The following is a 21495-nucleotide window of genomic DNA, read 5'->3' as shown; positions in this document are numbered from 1 at the left end:
AGTAAAAGCTGAATTTAAACAATTAAAGTTTTACTGAAAAAAAACTTCCTTAGTTTTCTAAAGTCTCTCCAGTTGAAATTCATCCTCTGTTCCTAAAGTAAAACATCTGTGACATCCAGGAATGATTGACATCTGTCCCAGACCTGTCAGGGCCAACATCTTCTCTACTTATAACCCGTTCAGTAAAAACACTTGAGGAATATATTTTATTTGACTCGTTTTCTTGCGTTTGTGGTTTTTACTGCAATCTTAAATCGAGTTCTTGTTGTGATTTTGTCTGGGAAGTCTCCCTGGATCTCAAGTTGCACCTTTTTTTAAAAAGGCACAGGTCTGCTGCTAAACCAAAACAGAAGGCGCAGTAATTAATTAGAAGGCCTGGTAATCTCTGTAACTCCTTCACCAAACACCCAATCAGCCGGCTGTGCAGACAGAGCTGCTGAGCCTCAGTTGGACTATTATCCTCCAAGAGCTAAGCTTCACCTGAGCTGAGGATTGCAGCCCTGACTCAGACTGTTGTGTGGTGGAGTAACCCCGAGTTGAGGCGGCATGGCGGTCCGCAGGTCGCCCTCCTCCAGTCGAGCAGGTGAGTCACCTGTAGCAAACTGTCTTTTGTGTGGCCTGACCCTCCTGCATCTTTACCCAACAAAGGACAGGACCACTGTGGAGTTAACCGCCTATTGTCCCCCTCCCTGCTGCCCCAGTGTGTGTCAGCGGGCCGCATGGGGGCGGCCATCAAGGGCCAGGTCTGTACAGCCAGCAGGGGATGAGGTTTCATGGAAGTTTAATGCGGTTATGTGTTGGGGCCCTCCGCAGAGGTGAGGCGTTATCACAGCAGAAAACCTGCAGTGCCGTGGAGCCGTAACCCTGGTTGGTTTACACCGCCGACACTGGAACCACCGAATGAAGAGCAGACAACTCCTGTAAACCATTCTGGAGCCTGTTTTTAAGCAGTTGGTTTGCTGAAGGTTCAAATCCAATGCTAGACGATCATTCTGTAACTGAGCAAGACCTTTAGCCCCAAACGGCAAGAAGCTTTAGATCAAAGCATCAACTATATTCAGTCCAAACCCTTCCTTCCATTCATCCATCTTTATCTATCTATCTCTCCTCCTTTCCTTTCTTCCATTCATCCTTTTATAATTCAGCCTTCCTTCCCTCTATTCATCCATCATCTGTCTTCCAAACTTAGTTAATTGTTTTTGGGATCATGGAGTTGCTGGAGCCTATCTCAGCCACTGTCCAGCAAAGGCGGGGCACACCCCAGATGAGTCACCAGTCCATTATAGGGCTATTCGCCGTGCTGATTAGTTTTACTTTGAACAGTTTTAACAGAAACTGCTTAATTATGGTAATTAATTAAGGTCTGCCCTGGGATTTGGTGTTTCATCTTGTACTTGTAGCATTCCTGCCACGTTTATTTTTTGTCCATTTTTTTTTATTTACTATTCAGTTAAAGTCCCTTCTGAACTGTGTCATAAAAAACGAGACCATCTGTGGTCTAAATTGGTTAATTTTTCTACCCTTGAACAAATTCAACAACTTTTAGGCTTGTTTGTGGTTTTGTTCATCTTCACAAAAGGACCAGGATTTGTTGTGATTGGCTGACAAGACGGCGAGGAAACCGGAGCGAAAAAAAACAAAACTAGAGACAGTCAGTCAAATACAAACTAGTGAACATGCTTTGTCCATGTTTGGAGTCTTTGGTTGACAGCTGTGGGATGCTTTTCTTGAATTGTGGACTCAGAAGACTCTTCTGGAAATCCCACACATGAACTTAAGCTAGCATAACAACATCCTGCTTCTATGTTTCACCACCTATGCAAACCCACTTCCACCTAACTAAGAACTATAGACAGATTCCAAGTATGAAGAACGCCGAACAGCGTTAACGACCATCGAGATGTGGAACATCTTTGCAGCTGTGGCACATTAACGTTCCGTCTGGATTAATGACACGACGCCAAATTGCAGAGGTTCCTGGTGAAAGTTCCTCTGTAATCAGGGAGCAGACAAAGCATGTGATAAAAGCATCAGCGTGGAGGCTTTGTGTCGTGCCGCTGCTGCCCATTATCTGCTCCCTGAAAGACACCCTTTGTCTCTGCCATTAGAAATTAGCTTGAAAAGACAGAGGGAGTGTTTATCTTCCACAATCACTCGGAGAATCAGAGGCCGGGCAGATTAACAGAAGCTTCTGATTTGTTCCAACGTTTGCAGGTAAATGAGGAAGCTTTTGTTCTAGCAGCAGGCAGCGTCTTTTGTGATGTGCTGTAAGTGATGGCCTGCTGGTTTTGTGTGTTTGACTGCGGACAAAGAAAAGATCCGTCTGTAACTCAACATGTAGGTGTATTTAAACAGGAAGTGACAAAACCAGTTCTCTTCATTTTTTTTGATGTAAAGTTTATGTAGCAGAAACCATTACTTGATCGTACTCAGTAGCAAAATGATGAGACTTTCTGATGTTCCTTCACCACGTTTGAAGACGACTGAGGGGGGATTTTATCAACACTTCCCTTTAGTACATGACGGTTTTGTGACAGACATTTGCAGATATAACCTCTGAATTGAAATCTTGACACTTTTTGTATGTTTTTCTTTAACCCTTGTGCTATCTTAGATGACCCCACCCTTCCATTGACGTGTTCTCCCTACCATGACAAAGGTGGATAAAGGTGGAAAGATTTCATGTAATCCATGGACACCAGTGAAGATCACAAATCATTGAAGAAAAAAGGTTCAGAACACTGTCTAGTGGGTCTAGATGACCCAACTCCCAACGTTAAAGTGCCTAGGATAGACCAAGGGTTACAGACCCACTTTATGAAGGAAAACCGTTTTTGGCGTTTTAAACATTTTCTTGTAGCATTCTTCTGATGATGGACGACATTTATAGAGAAATTTAAGCTCAAAATTGAATTTCTGAGTGTTTTGTTTTTTATTTAAATCATTGTGAATCAGGAACAGATGAACAATCAGTTTGAAAAAGATTGCATTTGTGACATAGAAAATATTGTGGGTGGGGCAAAGTTTTCCTGCTCTCCTCCATTCTGATGCATCCACCTGCAAACAAATAGATCCATGTACGTCTTTGTTTTCCCCGTCTGAGCTGGATCCAAACCGGACGGCTGCATGGCTCTCGGATTGCTCACCATTTTTACTGCTTCACTAACGTTAGGCCTGGGTTGTGAGGGGCTCTAAGCTAGTGGTAGAAAGTGTAAACGGGTGGATGGCGGGAAGCAAGGGGGCGGGCTCAATCGGCACAAACATTCCCACCCACAACATCAGACGATGATGGGGGTGTGTCTTCCAACACACGAGGTTCAGCTCATTATCACGCTCTTCATCAGCCTGACGATGATGACATCATTAGACACAGGAGAGGAAGCATGGGGCTGCCATGGTGCACAGGTAAAGCGGTTAGCCCATGATCAGAAGATCGCAGGTTCGGTTCCTGCCCTGCTGCCCCACAGTGTCCGTAGGTAAGACACCAGGTACTGACGGGTAAAGGCGGGGTACACCCCGGTCAGCTTGCCAGTCCATCGCAGGGCGCTACCATTTTTCCAATATGTGACAGCCCCTGACCCGGTTCAAGGTCTGTTTGATGTGATACCGTTGGACTGCCAGCTCAGCAGAAAAGCCTTGCCACATCATGATGCTTCCACCTCCGTGTTAGACAGCGAGAATGTTGCTTTTAAGTAGCATTCCCCTGCCCCAGAAATGATGAGCAGAGTTGGGAGAGATTTTGGTACTTTCCTGACTCAGATCTCCTCTGAATCGTTCAGATGTTGTTTTCAAACTTCACACTCTTCATGTGCTCTCCTAATGATGGAAACCCAGCAGATGTTGCAGAACTACAGTCCAGTGTTTGCTGTGTTTCCAATTGTTTTCATGACACTGTAAGAACACTCGATGCTCCATTGAAATCCTGGCTTGACTCTTCTTGATTTCTCCAGGTGAGATCTTGCATAGAGCCCCAGTTCTTTTGACAAAAAACCACAACTGACTCTTCTGGCCTGCTCGGTGATGCTCGGCCCTTTTCAGCTTTTTGTGGGTTCAAAATCTCATTCTCTGCATTCTTGGACAGCCGTTTTGGCCTTTTGTCACTTCTTACCGTTATAAAGACATCTGGGGGCCAGAAATCTATGTTACTGAAGAAGGTCAAGTATCTGTTTTAGTCATTAAAATTAAAATCTATTCATGACATTTTAGAACAAAGTGTTCTTCTGGACATTTTCTTGTCATTGTGCCTCCCGCTGATCACATAAACCCACTGTTAAAACCATAGACTGTCTCAAATCTCCCATCATCCCTTGATGCCAAGTCTGCTGTAAGGATCTCAATACATAAGAGAGGAGATTCGATCACAGCTTTTGAATCTGGTAACAGGACTTCAGTGATGCCCTGATTTATTTTTTCATACGGGGAGGGGATTTTCCTCATTTATTTCTCCTCCCACTAGACAGAACCTGGCAACCTCCCGGTTCCAGGCCTGCCTTTCTGGACTCCAAACTGCCTGTCAAATGTCAGCAGAGCCAAGGGGAGCAAAGGAACCCCCAAAGGGTTGAAGATTTGGAACATTTGAGTCTTCCCAACCCAACCGACAGCTCTCATTGTCAAGCAGGACGAAGCATTTAAATGTGGAACAACGCCTTTCCAGAGGATCAGAGGGAGAGTGTTGTACGAGGAGCCGTCCGTGGTGCTGAAATGAGAGCGCGGCACACGGCCTGGTGCGTTACTATGGCTACAACTGTCTGTATCCCTAAAATAACTACACACACATACTCACTCGCAGTAACCTTATTACAAAAAGGAAGAAAAAAAACGGCAATCTGTTGTTGTTTCTGGCAGCTCTGCAACTTGATGGGAAAAAATATTTATTTTTTTAACTCTAAGCTAAATGAGGCAACAAGTCCTCTGCGGGTTTTTCAGAAGAAAATCTACTATTTGGGACTCAATCATTTTGGAAGCATTCACTCGCTTTCTGTCCCTCTGCTTTCCCGCAGCAGAGCAGGGCGTAATTTTAGTGTCAAGCTTTAAGGCCGCGCTTGTGATTGATTGACATGAACATCAATTTGCACAGCGTGAAGCAAAGCTCCAGCAGACCTCTTTGCATATTTGTGGCTCCAAACATCGCTGGATGGAGGCTGAAGAGAAAAATCGGAAGGAATGGGAGTCGGGCAGAGCAGCTTCTGCAGATCGATTTAGCAAATACAGTGTATGTGGGAGAAGTGATGGAGACCGGTACACGTTTGTGAGCAAAACACCAAACCCCTCAGTGCACCATGACGACTCAGTCATGAGTGTAAGTGGAGGATAAAGGTGCTGGAAGTTATGCAGATGAGGTTTGCAGTAACAGAGGGCGTCTGTTGGTTATCTTTCCGCATTGTAAAAACGTTTTTATCAATTGTTTGAGGATATTGTGCAGCTCAAATGTTGCAAATGTCCTTAGTTTTGATTCGTTATCTAATCCAGAGCAGGGTTCTGTGTAGTTTGAAGGCCTCTTGTGTTGGACATATTTTACTTTAACAATAGGGGTTATGAATCTTCTGACAAACCAGAGGTATGTCTGAATAAACCCCTTTTGTAATCGAGGCCAAAGTTTATTTATTTTAATCACATTTGACAATCTTTTGTGTTGGACCGGACGGAAAAGGAAAGGAGGGAAGAAGAGGGAGGGATGTTAGAGAGAGGGGGGGTAGGAGGGTGATTATAGAAAATCTAATAGACAAAGTTTAAACACACAAGAAACCCACAAAAAGGTTTAAACTGAAGCTATGGTCACACCCACCTGAGGCGACTTGCGTTCAAGAAGCCACTTCCAAACAGGGCCAGTCTGGGGCCTCTGCTTCTCGGATCTGCTCAGCTGTTTTACAGGACAAGTTAAAAAACAAACGAAGCCATTTCCAATGAAAAGTCCGTGCAAACACACGGTTCAGGCTTCTGAATTCAAAACTCTCGCATTCACGTTTCACTGTGCAGGTTTTTAAGTCTGTTTTCTGGCTCTACGTACAAAAAACACGACCGTTACATGCACGTTAAGTAAAACTGGTTGAACTTTGACCAATCGTGGACTCGGATTTGGTGGTGACATATGGATGGCGTTCCCTTTAATTCACTGACGTGTCAACTCTTTGAAAATTGATTATGAATTCATTGCGGTTTGTACTCAGCCAGAATTAAATGACACAAAGTCTTTTATGTATTGGAATAGAGCTGTGAGAGAATTCATGACATTTGCACCGATATCTACATTTGGCGCCGAGTCTTTACCAACTGTGAGTACCAGTACATGCGCTAGTATCGCTGTATGCTAAAAGCGCATTTAAGAACAATGCGGGTTCTTGAACGCACCACACATGCCGGATGTAAACGCAGCATAAAAGCAGTACATGTAATCTGAAACTGAAGCTTAAACAGATTTAATTGGAGCCAGGTGCAGTTCATCTAGCTGCCACTGGGGGTTTGGGAAAAGATATCTTGGTCTTTATAACTCAGATGGTAAATGTTCCAACTTTACATCAAAAATAAACATTATTACCAGAAAGATGTCATTCTGTGGCTAAATTGTGTTAACAAGTTAAATGTACTCATGAAGTTCTTTTTATAAATTCTATTATTGTGTTTTGTGATCTTTTAATGGCTGCATGTTGGTGTAGTGGTTAGCACTCTCACCTCACATCCCAGCAGGGTTGCTTCTGTGTGGAGCAGCATCATATTGTTCCACGGCGACAAAGCTCAAAAGCAGGCATTTGATCAGCTTCCATAGAAAGAAGCCACCACACCTTTCATCTATATTTACTTTACAGTGAATGGTTTGCCAGCAATCTGCTTTTGGTTCATGATGACAAATAAAGGTCTTTTTTAAATTCTCAGAATCCTTTCATGAAACACTCCTTGTGGTTTTTTAATGTGTGGGATGGAGGCTCAGTTGGCCATAATGTGTGACCTTCCAGGAATCGAACGCTTATCCATTATGGTCTTTATTACATACAAGCATGACTGTGACGGTTCTCGTTTGCCTCTTCACTGCTTTATGTATCTTTGTCTATATGTGTGCCTGTATATTGTTCCTAGCTGGCAAAATTATTCAGAGTTTAAAAATCTCAGCCTTTCCTTAAAAAAAGTTTTGTCTTCCTCCGTTTAATTTTTGATCAGATTTGTGCCACGTCTTTGACGGCTGGTTCTACAGAGGAGCTCAGTTCATGGTTTCACTCCAGCTGTCAAACCATCTTAGATTCTGTGGCTCCAGAAGCTTCAAACCAGGTTTGAAGCTTGTTTCGACGTGAATGTCGTAGAGAGGAACGTTTATGAAAGAGGAACAAGTCAGAAGCTTTATTTCAAATGCCGCGAAACAGCTGGCAAAAGCTGTAAAAAATGTCAAAACCAGATCCCAGCCCCAGGTCTTGTTTTAACCCTTGTGCTATCCTAGGCAGTTTAATATTGGGAGTTGGGTCATCTAGACCCACTAGACAGTGCTCTGAACCTTTTTTCTTCAATGATTTGTGATCTTCACTGGTGTCCATGGATTACATGAAATCTTTCCACCTTTATCCACCTTTGTCATGACAGGAATAACACGTCAAAGTAAGGGTGGGGTCATAGGATAGCACAAGGGCTAATACACAGCGAAGAGGTATATCCCCACCACATTTCAATTTAATGTCTTTTATTTAATGTTTGTGATATTTTTTGTCTTAAAATGTACTTCATAAGCATTTGTTTGTACATTTTTAATCTATTTTTATTTGATTCTTTACACATTCTTTATTCCCTGTCATTGTACAGCACTTCGGGTCTATATGAGCAACTTAAGTGACATGTTTATTATTAATATTATATTTGATTTAAATGTAAAAAAATAATCGTACTTTTCTGCAACTATAAGGTTTTAAGTGTGAATTTTTGACACGTTTAGCTTGCCGTACATGCTACACCTGCACCGATTAGACATCTGTAACATTACCCATCAGGAATGTGGGCCGTGTTTTATATGTGGCATCATGCGTAGCTCGTCCAGAGTCAGTTCATGGTACCGTCTGGTTCTGGATCAGCAGTCACAGTACACGGTTCTGTGTCCTGGCTTGACCTGGAAGCTTCCTTCAGCGCCATTCTGCTGGTGACCTGGACCACAGGTGTCTGAGCGAGTTTGTTGTGCAGAATAGCTGATGTGCTAATTGGATGTAGCGTTACTTCATCAGGATGACGGGAAGGATGGATGTGGAGGGGGAGGAGCGGCGCCTCTTTGACACACGTGTTCAGACAGCAGAGCCTGAGGTGAGCATTCAGTCAGAGTTATGCAAGACAAAACAGCAGGTGCTTCATCCCAGCACTGACCAGCTCTTTTATTTGGTTTGTTAATTGAAGATGAGGGGAGGAGGAAGAGGAGCTGGACAGCTGCTGATGCTTTTCATCGTTGAAAAAAGAGAATGGCGTCCTCGCTCCGGGTCACCCTGAAGGGTTGAGCTGTCCTCACTGGACCCTCAGGGGCCTCACTGTCATGGTCGCTCCTCTGTGGGACTGATTCTTTTTGTCACTTGTCCTTGGCAGAGGAAATGGATGAATTATGTAAGAAGTTAAACAGATTAGATGTGGACATTTCAATCTGGTTTATAATTTGAGCTCAGAGGAATAACCTCAGAATCGTATTTTTAGGATTTTTTTTTTAGTATAAAGATGCAAAATGTCATTATACAGTATATTTTTACAAATATGTGTTGATTACTCCATTAATGCAAAACATGAAACCAGTATAAACTATTTATATTAAAACTTAAAAAACTTTCAGCTTTGACCCAGAACAAAAACAAAGACCCACCCCAATGAACATAGTATTTTCTTGTTTTTAACATGTTCTAGTGGTATTTTTTTTGATGATGGAGGACATAAATATAAAGAAAATTAAGATTATAATTACATTTCTGAGGATGTAAAAATGCTGCAAGAACAAGATTGTAGTTGTTCTGTAAAATCTACAGCTGCAGGCCACAAGCTCCCTGCTCCACACCATTCTGATGCAACCGCTTCTAGACAGGTGGATCCAACAGACCCGCCCACAACTTTGACAGTAGATCAAAAGATAATCTACGTGGCACTTCAAAGGACTAAAAAATATTCAGCATCTATACTGAGATCTTCCCTGAAAAGTATCATAATGGTCATTTTTTGAATGTGTGAGCCGCAGGTCCTGAACCTCATACTGGACGAGTCCTCTCATAAAAAATGTTGTTCCTGAGTAAGAAGACATGAGGAATAAAAAAAAAAAAAACAAAGAAATTTAAATAAGATTTTGTTGTTTCAAGGTTCTACGTTGCTCAAATTTTTAATCTGATTTTTAAATAAAATCACAGCTTTCTCAGTTTCATTTCTCTATCTGCTTGCAAACTGCCGTCACTTCATCCGGTACTGACCCACATGTTGAGCTAGTTACTTCCTGCCTGTGGGTGGTCTATGTATTTTTAAAGTAATCTATTACTTTACATTAGTACTGCTTCAGAACTGTGAAACAATGCGACTTCCATGCTGCTGAAGTGACAAATGTACCCGAGAACATTTTACATTTTGATGCGAGGCGAGATGGTGTAATAATGATTACTCATGATATAGTTTATTTTTGGTAAAGCAAAATCACAGTCAGTTTATTCCATAAAAATAAAATATGGACCATTTGAAAAAAGGGTAAACCAAATAGGGAACCAAATGGTGCCTATTAAAAGAAGGTTAGGACTTAAGCCAGCAAAGGTCTTAACCTTAACCAACAACAACGACAATACAGGCAAGCAAAATGCATTTATCATTAAAAATGTCATTAGTGAGTGTTGCTTATTAAGTCATTTATTTTGAAGTCTAACCAATGACTGTCTATTGGAACTGGACTGAGTGGGTGTGAGATCACCCAAAGAAAACTTCTGACTCCAACCAAATGAAGTCAATTCCGTTTCCGTTTTTTTGCTGTACGGACATCATCGTGTTGGAACCAGATTCCATCCGTAAGCAGTGATTGGTCCGAGTTGGGCTGAGTCAACGTTACTATGGCAACCACTCTGGCCCAACATTAGGGAGCTTGTTGGAAGGCCACACCCCACTGAAAGCGGGCTACACAAGATCTGTCAATCAAGCAGGAGACCACATACTTTTGCAAATGATTAGTCAGTTTGTAACTTGGACAAACTCAGAAAAAATATTGTGGAAAAAAAAGAGGATTATCAAGAACATATTAAAAAAAGTGTCCAAACCCCAAACCCCTAACTACTAAAAATATCTATATGGGTGCACTTTGTAGTGCCCTGAATGTTAAAAGCAATTCGGACACCATGCTCACCACTTTTCTTTTTTTTAAACGGTGAATATGATGTCATCAATTTCACAAAGTTAAAATCTTATTGATATGAGCGTTGTGCGATGATCATTCATGAATCCACTGTCTTCTGAAGTTAAAAATGTTGATATTTTATTAAAAAAACACATTTAAATATATGTTTTTGTCAAAAATTGTTCAGACACAATGCACTGTAATATATATTTGCCAATCTAGAGAGCATTGATGTACACTGGTTTTGCATGGAGATTTCTGGGAAATTTCTGCCAGCAAGCAGCAGGTGTCCTTTCAGTGCCCTACCTGCCAATTTTAACTGCACCCCCTTAGTACACACACCCTTTACTCCTCAAAATATAGACTCTAACACATACATGAACACACACACCCTCATAAACACACACACATTCATTTCACAAGGAAGGTGGGAAGTCGGACCATCTGTCCCCTACCCCATCCCTGGTAAGGGGTTATGGGCCCTTGGCAACGGCGGCCATGTCCCTTGGTGCTGGCTTCCCGGGCCCGGCAGTCCTCTCTCCACACAGGGAGAGGGATCCCTGAGCTTTCTGGCAAGACCAAGAGTCGGGGATCACATCACATCTGAGCCTGGGGGTGTCCGTGTCCCTGCGGTGTGGGTTCTGGTCCCTGCCCCTAGGCGCTGGGCCTCGCCAAATTTCCAACTCTGGGCGAGCCTGGTTGGGCCATGTTTACAGCACTTCTTGTGGACCCCCTCTTCCCCTGGGTGTCTTCCGCCTGGGCGGGGACGGCTGCCCCCTGCCTTCTCCTGGACCAACCGTGGGCCGGGTGGGTGGGTGGCTGCCTGGAGCGTGGGGTGGGTCTCCCTTAGGGGTTCCTGGCTCGTACCTGGGGTTGGGGCGGGGGGATGACCAGAACTCCTGGGTGGTGATGAGGTGCTCGTCTGGGGCTGTGGGCGCTCTTCTGGGGCGGGGCCCCGCATTGGGCCCTCCCGGCGTGGCAGTGGGGCTGCTCTCCTGGTTGGGCTGGAGCTTGCACTCTCTGTCCCCCCTCATGCCCCCCTGCTCCCTGCTCTATGGCTCTGGGGGCCCTCTTGGCAGTCCTGCTGGCCCTGGCCTGGGTGGCGGATGTGATCAACCGGGGGGCGGTTGTTCTCTATCTGCTGCTGTGCGTGTGTTGGGAGGTTCTGGCTGCCGCTGCGGCGGGGGTCTTGGTGTGGGGATGACTGGGCACTCTCCCTCCTTCTTTTTACATTCCATCATCCATTTTAGAGGAACGTAACCCTTGTGCTATCCTAGGCACTTTAACATTGGGAGTTGGTTCATCTAGACCCACTAGACAGTGCTCTGAACCTTTTTTCTTCAATGATTTGTGATCTTCACTGGTGTCCATGGATTACATGAAATCTTTCCACCTTTATCCACCTTTTTCATGGTAAGGAGAACACGTCAATGGAAGGGTGGGGTCATCTAACATAGCACAAGCTGAGCACTCACTTGAGCACAGCTGTTAGCTCACCTTTGCACTAATATTTTGCGTGATTGAATGAAATATTTCACACTAGTTGGTTTGAATGCATAGGTATGCGTGTGTGAACATTATTTGTATTGTGTACATGTTGACAGGTAAACGTTTTTCGAGCCAACAGGTATGTTTCTAACATTTGAGACTTGTATTACGTCTGAACCTCACTGTAATGATTATAACCATCCAGCAACTTGTTGCTTTATGCTGCTTTTTGGTGTTACCCCCCCCCCCCCCCCCATTCTATAATCACCCTCCTACCCCCCCCCCCTCTCTAACATCCCTCTCTTCTTCCCTCCTTTCCTTTTCCATCCGGTCCAACACAAAAGATTTTCAAAAATGATTGAAAAAATGATGAATGATGATGAGTTTGGCCTCGATTACAAAAAGGGTTTATTCAGACACACCTCTGGTTTGTCAGAAGATTAATAACCCCTGTTGTTAAAGTAAAATATGTCCAACACAAGAGGCCTTCAGCTCTCATCTGTTTGCCCAGCTATTGAACAGGACAAGTTTTAAAATAAAAGAGTAAAATGCCAGGGGGAAGGGGTCACTTGGGCCAGTTCACTTATATAGTTACTGAGCAAATTTGTTTCTGATTTTAGTTAAATTAAAATAAAAGCATGTGACTAACCATTGAAAGAAAAAAAGGGTAATTCTGCCCTTATCTAAATTTTTTAATGACTCATGATATTTCTACCTTGAATAATCACACGTAAGTAAATCCATTTGCAGTTATACAAAAGTTATTTCATACATTAGCAATGCTTTGTACTAAAAATGACAATACAGTAGCAAAACAGACATCACATTTAAAATGCACACTATATTTACAGTGAGCTTGCCAACCAGTTGAGTCTGATATTAAAGTAAATTCTGGCACCACAGTTTAAATGTCAGAATTTTGTCAAAAGGTAAAGATGAATAAGAATCAGTCCTAAACTCTTATCTCACATGACTACATTCCCCTATAGCACGAGTTCCTAAAGTCTTAAAACGTTTCTGAGGATTTTTACATTTTTGTAACATTTCCCTCTTTTTCCCTCATGTTGCTAAAATGTTCAGTTAGATATAAATTAGGGCTGGGAATCACTGGGTACCTCACGATACGATACGATTTGCGATACATTGCTCACGATGACGATACTATCACGATATGGCGATAATGTCATAATCGATATTTATTGTCTCTAACAACTCACGGTATGTCAAACTTTAAGAAAGAAGAACTTGAAAAACTGTTTTTTGGAAAATAATTTATTTTTTAAACACAATGATAATTAACAACTTGTGTCCTATTTGGTGTAATGAATAACAGACTTGTGTAACATTGCTGAAATCAGTAATATTCTGTCTTTGACAAACAATGACAATTTTCATTTGGAAATATCTGTAAAATTTGGTTAAAAAAATTGTGAACATGAACAGCAGCCATTATTTAGTAAAAATTTGCTGTAAACAGTCAAGTAACTGCCAGACACATTGGTATTAACTTTTGAAAAACAAAGCCATAGCTATTGCATTATTTCAAAAAATAGCTGAAAATCATATATTCATTCTGTGAACAAATTATAGTGTCTTTGTTAAAAAGGAATGACACCATTTAGTGGAAATGTGTAAACAAATAAAATTCTCCCAGAAAAACAAAATCAAGTAGCTAGAAACTTTCCTTTAAGTTATTTAAGACATAAACTGTTTTCAAAATAAATGACCAGGGATAAAATACATGAACTTCAAATGTATCTAAAAGTAAACATCTTTGTGAACAAAACGTTTGGGGAAAAGCTGCATGCGATGTATGTTTAAATGTTCATGTTTTTCTTGAGAACCACAGGCTTTTTAGCGTCAAGACGCCACTTATCTACCGCTGCTTAGAGGAGAAGGGGGGTCTGAGGGGAGTGATGTCCCTCTTTCTGCTGTTTCCATCTCAACCATAGCTATGCTCTGGGCGTACAGCACAGGGTTCATTTTTTCAGTATTTCCGAGAGTGAATGTCAAAGCGTGGCTCTGATGCATTCAATAAAAACCCAAATCCCTCGTTCTCCACCTCACTGCAGGGACGGAGCCACATCTAGCAATCCCGTTTGTCATTGCCGGTGCTCTCGCAGAAGACGGTGGTAGCTTCACCTATAGAAAGGTATCCAAGCCGGGCTGTGTCGGCTTCAGGCCAGCAACAACCACGGCTTTGTCACACAACTCCGGGTGACGCAGCTTCAATGCTGCCGGCGCGTCTTTTAACTTGCTGCTCTCGCTATTTTCCTTGTTTTTCCCTCCGCCATTTTTGTTTGACTGTGTACTCTTCTCCGTCCTCCCCGACAGCCAATCTCGCAACAAGCGCCCCCTATCTACACTCGTCTTACCAAAGGATGATTAATATAACGTTTTACAGGGTCTTCCAACGTAAATAAAAGTTCGATACTTAATGAAGAGGCATCGAGAATCAATCACTGGACTAAATATCGTGATATATCGCCATATCGATATTTTGGCACACCCTACAAAAAAAGTCTCTATTTTTGGGCAATTTGTATTTTTTACCTTAGATTTTTGTGCAGCAGTGTCACTGCTACACACCACACCAACCATAATAGGTTTGTCATTTGCTCGTTTTTAGCTAAAGAATAAGTGGAATTCAAAACAAATTAAGTACTTAGGCTGATAACCCTCTGTGGTGAAACAAGCCATCACTTTTCCTCCCATTTCTTAGGAAACAACTATGTGCTGGTTTTACATCTAGGGAATTTCCTTCCTTTTCACTGCTGCTTCACTCTTTACAGAGCACTTCTTCTTGGTTTTTTGGTCATTAGAGTGCCTTTTAGCTCCTTAGTGTGCACTTGTTATTGTTTTGGCCGCACGAGCTCCTGTGGTGAAGCCTTTCCAGTCCCACAAACTCAATTTTCCTCCATTTTCAAGTAAAATTCAGAGTTTTATGCACAATGGCTTTAGAGTTGTGCTGAAGAGAGATTTTGCTTTGATACTTAGCTTTAAAGAGAAGCTGCAAAGTTGTTTACAACCATAAGCTTATGCTGCTGACAGGACATGTTCTAACATTGAACAAAGCATTGTCTTACTCACAACTGCCTTCATGGGTGGCTACGAACTGTTGATCAAACAGAGGTGGTCCACACAAAATGTTAAGATTGAAGACCACTCTGAACTCCTAGAGAGAAAATGTTCAAGCACAAAATGACCTGCGGGCGACTGGTCGTTACACGACACACAAAAAAAGTATGGGCCGTGGTAGAAGAGACAAAGGTTGCACGAATTTGTCACTATTTCAACGCTCACTAAATCCTATGGAGTGTGTAAGGAGCCGATTAAGGGTGTTCATGTGATAAGGGTGCATTCCTTGCACACAGCTTGGCTGTTAGAAATGAACAAATGGGACAGTGTAATTTGTGTGGATATCCTACAGTTAGAAGAGGCTTGGTGTAAAATGTCAAAAAGTGCAAATCTCGTCATTTGGGCACCACACTGAAACACTTCAGTTCATTGCTAGCATCTTTGCAATGGCAGATATGGATTAGCACCCCAGGAGAGTGGCCTTGATCTATCTTTATCTGAAAAACAAACGCAGATATTGTCAGGTTCACCAGATAAACAAGCTATTGGAACTGTGCTCCCTTTAAAATGTGGCCCTCCATGGGCCCAAACAACCTCAAAACGTTCAGGTCAACCCCAGTGACTTCGGTATTTCTTACATAAAGTGGATTTGAAATTAGACTCCAACAATGAGCGATAGTTTGCATTTTTTTTCTGCCTGCTCACATATTCTGACCTGGATTTTTCTGTGTGTTCCAGAGCCATGGCCTAGTGGGGCCGGCTTTAGTCAAGTGGCCAGGGTCCTCAGCGAATCCTCTTCTATTCACAGTGATGTGCTGTCCCACCTGAGCAGAGACATGTCTGGGAATAGATTGAATCCTATGCCGCACTGGATCCTGGAACCTGAAGTGTTCAGGGAAGGTCCCGGGGCTGAAGAATCTCAAAGTCTGGTTCAGGTAAACTAATGTGTGCCGATAAAAAACAATCGCTTACAGTCGGCTTTGACAGTTTACCTTTTTAGGTTGCAGCCCATGGGAAAACAAAGAACTTCAGACTATTAAGTGGTATTGATGTTTTATTCATGCAACAGCAATTTTGTGTAACTTCAAGTGAAAATGTGCACAATCTTGCAAATTTTCTTGTGATTTGGTGTGGTGGTCAAGTATTACTGGTGGGAGAGTCAAAAAAGCATAAAGGTTCCTGTGGGCTCTCAGCGTTACTGTAGGAGCCGACCATATGACTTCAGAAACAATCTCTTTTGTGTTTTGTTTCTGCTAGTTTTCCATCAAGTATTATTGACTATAAGCCCTACCTGAACAAAGAACATTTTTTCTGGTTTAGGTCAAACAGAACCTATGTGAATCATGTACTTAATGTAAAATTTAAAGTAAAAACACAGTTACTCTGGGATAAATCATATGGGTTTAGTGATTAGCTTAACCCTTGTGCTATCCTAGGCACTTTAACATTGGGAGTGGGGTCATCTAGACCCACTAGACAGAGTGCTGAACCTTTTTTCTTCAATGATTTGTGATCTTCACTGGTGTCCATGGATTACATGAAATCTTTCCACCTTTATCCACCTTTGTCATGGTAGGGAGAACACGTCAATGTAAGGGTAGGGTCATCTAAGATAGCACGCCTTACTGGTGTGTGTTTGACACCATCTGTGTTAAACTGGTATTACTGCTTTAATGCACATACATGGTTTTGACTCCAAGAATTTTTTTAAAAATAAGAACAGTTTACAGCCTTGCACTGGTCATCTTTCTAAGCTAAAAGTCTGCATCTTAAACAACCTTCTTAGGCTTGAAAACAACATACAGAAAGTATTCACAAACCTTGTGACATAAAACAAATCTTTTGTCCTGAAGTATATTTCTTCTTTTGATCCATTTGTTACTTGGTTTCTCTTTTTTCTACCAGCGTATGTAATCAAAGCCAAAACATTTCAGAGAGCAACAACATATAATGGTAAAAGATTCTCATCCAGTCACTTTAATCTATACCATCTTCCTCCGCTTATCCGGGACCGGGTCGCAGGGGCAGCAGTCTAAGTAGAAATGCCAATACTTCCATTACCCAAGAACCTTCCTCCAGCTCCTCTGAGGGGACCCAGAGGCCTTCCCAGGCCAGCCGACAGACATAATCTCTCCAATGTGTCCTGGGTCTTCCCCGGGGCCTCTGCATAGTGGGACATGCCCGGAACACCTCTCCAGGGAGGCATCCAGGGGGCATCTGGACTAGATGCCCGAGCCACCTCAATTGGCGCCTTTTGATGTGGAGGAGAAGCAGTTCCACTCCGAGCTCTCCTCGGGTGACCGAGCTCCCCCCCTATCTCTAAGGGAGTGCCCAGCCACCCTACAGAGGAAGCTCATTTCAGCCGCTTGTTTTTGAGACCTCGTTCTTTCAGTCATGACCCATAGCTCATGACCATAGGTGAGTATTGGAATGAAGATCAGCCTGTAAATTGAGAGCTTTGCTTTTTGGCTCAGCTCTCTCTTCACCACAACAGACCAATACAGTGACTGCATAACTACGGACGCCGCTCCGGTCCGCCTGTCAATCTCATGCTCCGGTCTTCCCTCACTCGTGAAAAAGACCCCAAGGTATTTAAACTCCTCCACCTGGGGCATGGACACTCCACCCACCGAGAGATGGCAAACTACCTTTCTCCAGTCGAGGACCATGGCCTCAGATTTAGCGGTGCTGACCCTCATCCCAGCCGCTTCACACTCGGCTGCAAACCGCCCCAATGCATGCTGGAGGTCCTGGCTCGATGAAGCCAACAGGACAACATCATCTGCAAAAAGCAGCGAATAAATCATGTGGTCCCCAAACCAGACCCCCTCCGGCCCCTGCCTGCGCCTCAAAATTTTCTCTGTGTATTCTCTATGAATAGAACCGGTGATAAAGGGCAGCCCTGCCAGATTCCAACTCACACCGGGAACAGGTCAGACTTACTGCCGGCTATGCGAATCAAGCTCTTACTCTGGTCATACAGAGAAAGGACAGCCCTCAGTAAGGCTCCCCGGACCCACACTCTCAGAGCACCCTCCAAAGGATACCACGGGGGACGCGGTCGAACGCTTTCTGCAATTCCACAAAACACATATTGACTGGATGAGCGAAATCCCACGAACCCTCCAGCACCCTAAAGAGGGTGTAGAGCTGGTCCACTGTTCCACGTCCAGGACGGAAACCACACTGTTGCTCCTGAATCTGGACGGGACGGACAGGCGATGTACCAGGACTCATAGAGAGGAATTAACTCATCTAACTCTCCAACTACATATTTAAAGTCCAGCAAATGATCTTCATCCAGATGATATTGGGGGCGCGAGATGAGCCGGAGACAGTATCCACAGCCAGGTGTAGGAGCAGGAGCAGAGGCGAGCCAGAGTCGAGGTACACAGTCAGGTACAGGAGCACGAATGAGCCAACTGGAATCTCCCCAGTAGGGGAGTGGGAAAAGAAGGACAGTACATGAATCGCACTGCACCAAACAGAGGCATGGAGAACTAAATGATAAATAGTAGGCGATAATAGAGGACAGAACCCCAGTGCACCATAGTTTCTTCAACTTCAAACTTCTAGCAGCCTACCAACAACTTTATTGTTATTGTTAAGTTTAATTTAAACAAACTAACAGTAAGGTAAATGTTCTCTGAACACTAGCTAGTCTGACAATAAGCCTGTCCAAAGAGGAATGTTTTCAGTCTAACTTTGAATGTAGAAACTGTGTGGGCCTCTCTTCCATGAGCTGGGAGCTTATTCCATAAAACAGGGGCTTGGTGGCTAAAGGCTCTATCTCCAACTGTGCTTTTATAAATTCTGGGAACCACAAGCAGTTCTGTATTTTGCGAACAAAGTGCTCTGTTGACATGTCAAATGTTGACCTTTCCTTATGAGCTTCTATCTCCAACTCATATGATCTGTCACTCACCTGTCCTATTGTTCCACCCACTTTCCACATCCCCTTTGGTTTGTAAAGCCGTGCCATCACGGTCTCTGCCACTTGAAGACTTCAGCTGAGTTTCCATTACACATATGCGTAGAACGTTATTGAAATTCTAGAAATGTTGAAAAAACACAATTTCATATAAACAGTGTTACATTCAAATCTCTGTCACGGCACAAGTGCTGATTACCATCTTTCAAAGGGGACGTCAGCGTCTTATTCAGGCTATGGAGCGGCAAGCTCCTAACATGAACCGATTTTGGCCACTGGCGGTTGGTGACTTCACAGAGGAGCTGTGGATCCAACAATTCTGCATGACACGCATGCCCTGTTGAGTTTCAGACACGAGTCACCTCCTTCATTTATTAACTCTTTGTAGGACAAAAACAACAGCAGTACAACTGACACTGACACCTAATGGTGAAATTACAGTATTACAACACTCCCACTTAATTTCACATCATTTAGAACCTTGAAGACAAACCTTTTTTTTTTTTTTGTCTCTTCACAAAAAAAACTTTATAACAGTTTCTTTTTAAGAAAAACTCAAATTCCAGATATCTTTCTTCAAACTCACTTGCTGTATCCCGTAACCTTAATAAACGTAATTATCTCCTTTCTTTTACATTTCTTATCTTCATATTCATTTTCTTACAAAACAAAATATTTATGGATACATTCATTAGTAACCTGTCAAAAAAAATATTTAACTATTTTCTCACACAAAACAAAGTCCAATCTCTCCTCTGAGACTTTCAAACCTCTGTTTTGTCAACGGCTTGGTCAAGATATCTGCTTTCATATCTTCTGTTGGACAATATTGTAGATTTATTCGTCCATTTTGCACACATTCACGGATGTAGTGATATCGAATGTCTATGTGCTTAGTTCTGGAGTGATCCACTGGATTTTTTGCAATTGCGATGGCACTTTGGTTGTCTTCCATGATCACTGTGGGTGTGTTCTCCACTCCAAGATCAGCCAGTAAACGTCTCAGCCAAACCCCTTCTTGAGCAGCTTGACTAAGTGCAACATATTCAGCTTCTGCTGTTGAGAGTGCAACTGTTGCCTGTTTCTTGCTGAGCCAGCTCACCGCTCCTCCACTCAGTAGAAACATGTTGCCTGTTGTCGAACGTCGGTCATCTTGGTCACCAGCCCAATCCGCATCTGAAAATCCTAGTAAAGATCCAGAGTCTGACTGTTCATATTTAAGGGCAAGATTCACTGTCCCTTTCAAATATCGAAGAATCCTTTTCACGGCAGTCAGATGAGCAGTATTGGGATCTGCATTGAACTTTGACACAGCATTCACAGCTTGAGCTATGTCTGGTCGTGTGGCTATTGAAGCATACAGCAAACTTCCCACCATTGACTGATAGTTTTGTTGGTGTACTGGTTTACTAACACCATCACTCTTTTTCAGTTTCACGTTGGTATCAGCAGGAGTTGCTACAGGATTAGCATTTTCCATCCCATATTTCTTAAGTATGGCTTCAATATAATTCTTCTGATGTAGAAAGACACACTTCTTCTCTTTGTCTTGAACCACAGAGATGCCCAGGATGTAGGACAGCTCACCCATGTCCTTCATCTTGTAGCGCTTCTTGAGAGCTGCTTTCAACTCGTTCATGCTCTCAGTTGACTCTGTTATCAGAATGAGATCATCCACATAAACTGCAAGGATCTCAAGCTCCTGTCTTGATCTCACAAACACACAGGGATCTGATGTGCTCTGTTTAAAACCAAGTTCTGTCATGAACTCTGTGAAGGCTTTGCTCCAGCAACGAGGAGATTGCTTCAGTCCATAGATTGATTTTTTTTAGTTTGCACACCAGGTGTTCCTGTCCTGGTTTGATGTATCCTTCTGCTTGCTCCATGTAGATTTCTTCTTCCAAGTGTCCATTTAGAAATGCAGTTACAACGTCCATCTGATGAACATGCATGTCTTTTTGATTTGCAAAAGACAACAATGTACGAATAGAGCTGAAACGTACCACTGGTGAAAATGTCTCATCATAGTCAGCACCATACAACTGTGAGTAGCCTTTGGCGACAAGTCTGCACTTGTATCTCTCCACTCTTCCATCACTATGATGCTTGACTTTGAACACCCATCTTGAACCTACAGCTTTTCTGTCTTTTGGTAAGTCCACTAGATCCCACGTCTCATTTTCGAGCAGCGACTCATATTCCAAATCAGCTGCATCCTGCCATTCTTTTGCATTTGGACTCATCAGAGCTTCTTTCATTGTGAGTGGCTCTGTCACACAACACATATTTGCATGATGATCAACAACAACTGCATCAGCAAACTCGTCGTATCCATATCTCTTTGGAGCCTTTTTGATTCTTTCACTTTTTCTGACAGCATCATCAGCAGTGGCTTCATTCTCTGTTTCAATGTCATTTGTGTCCACAGTTACTTCATTCTCAGGGTGGGGCTCTTCTGCTCCCTGTTTCCAGTCAAAGTTTGTTTCATTGAAAATGACATCCCGGCGGATTAAAATCCTTCTTTTCTCTTCATCATATAGGCGATAACCCTTAGCGTTGTTTGCATAGCCTACAAAACGAAGCTTCTGAGCCTTTTTGTCCAGTTTTTGTCTTTTTTCATCTGGAATATGTGCATAAGCAATGCATCCAAACACCCTCATGTGACTCATGTCAGGTTTTCTTCCACACCATC

The 21495-nt window shown here is 42.8% G+C and overlaps 1 protein-coding gene across 4 annotated transcripts in view; it reads left to right on the top strand.

The window, feature by feature from the left end:
* Positions 1–467: 467 nt before the first annotated feature.
* ano2b (anoctamin 2b) overlaps positions 468–21495 on the top strand; it is a 262039-nt gene continuing 241011 nt past the window's right edge. For 2 of the 4 annotated variants that reach the window (XM_020714026.3, XM_020714025.3), the window contains exons 1-2: positions 469–583; positions 15611–15807. In XM_020714026.3, the coding sequence (XP_020569685.1) occupies positions 547–583; positions 15611–15807 (234 nt within the window). In that variant the 5' untranslated portion in view covers positions 469–546. Of the gene's footprint in view, positions 584–15610; positions 15808–21495 lie in introns of all 4 variants that reach the window. The other 2 variants (XM_020714024.3, XM_078941774.1) reach the window with 2 other exon arrangements.

This window comes from Oryzias latipes, chromosome 23 (genome assembly GCF_053564925.1).
Source record: "Oryzias latipes strain Hd-rR chromosome 23, Olatipes_Hd-rR_3.1".
Classification (NCBI taxonomy): domain Eukaryota; kingdom Metazoa; phylum Chordata; class Actinopteri; order Beloniformes; family Adrianichthyidae; genus Oryzias; species Oryzias latipes.
This window is presented reverse-complemented; position numbering and strand designations above follow the sequence as displayed.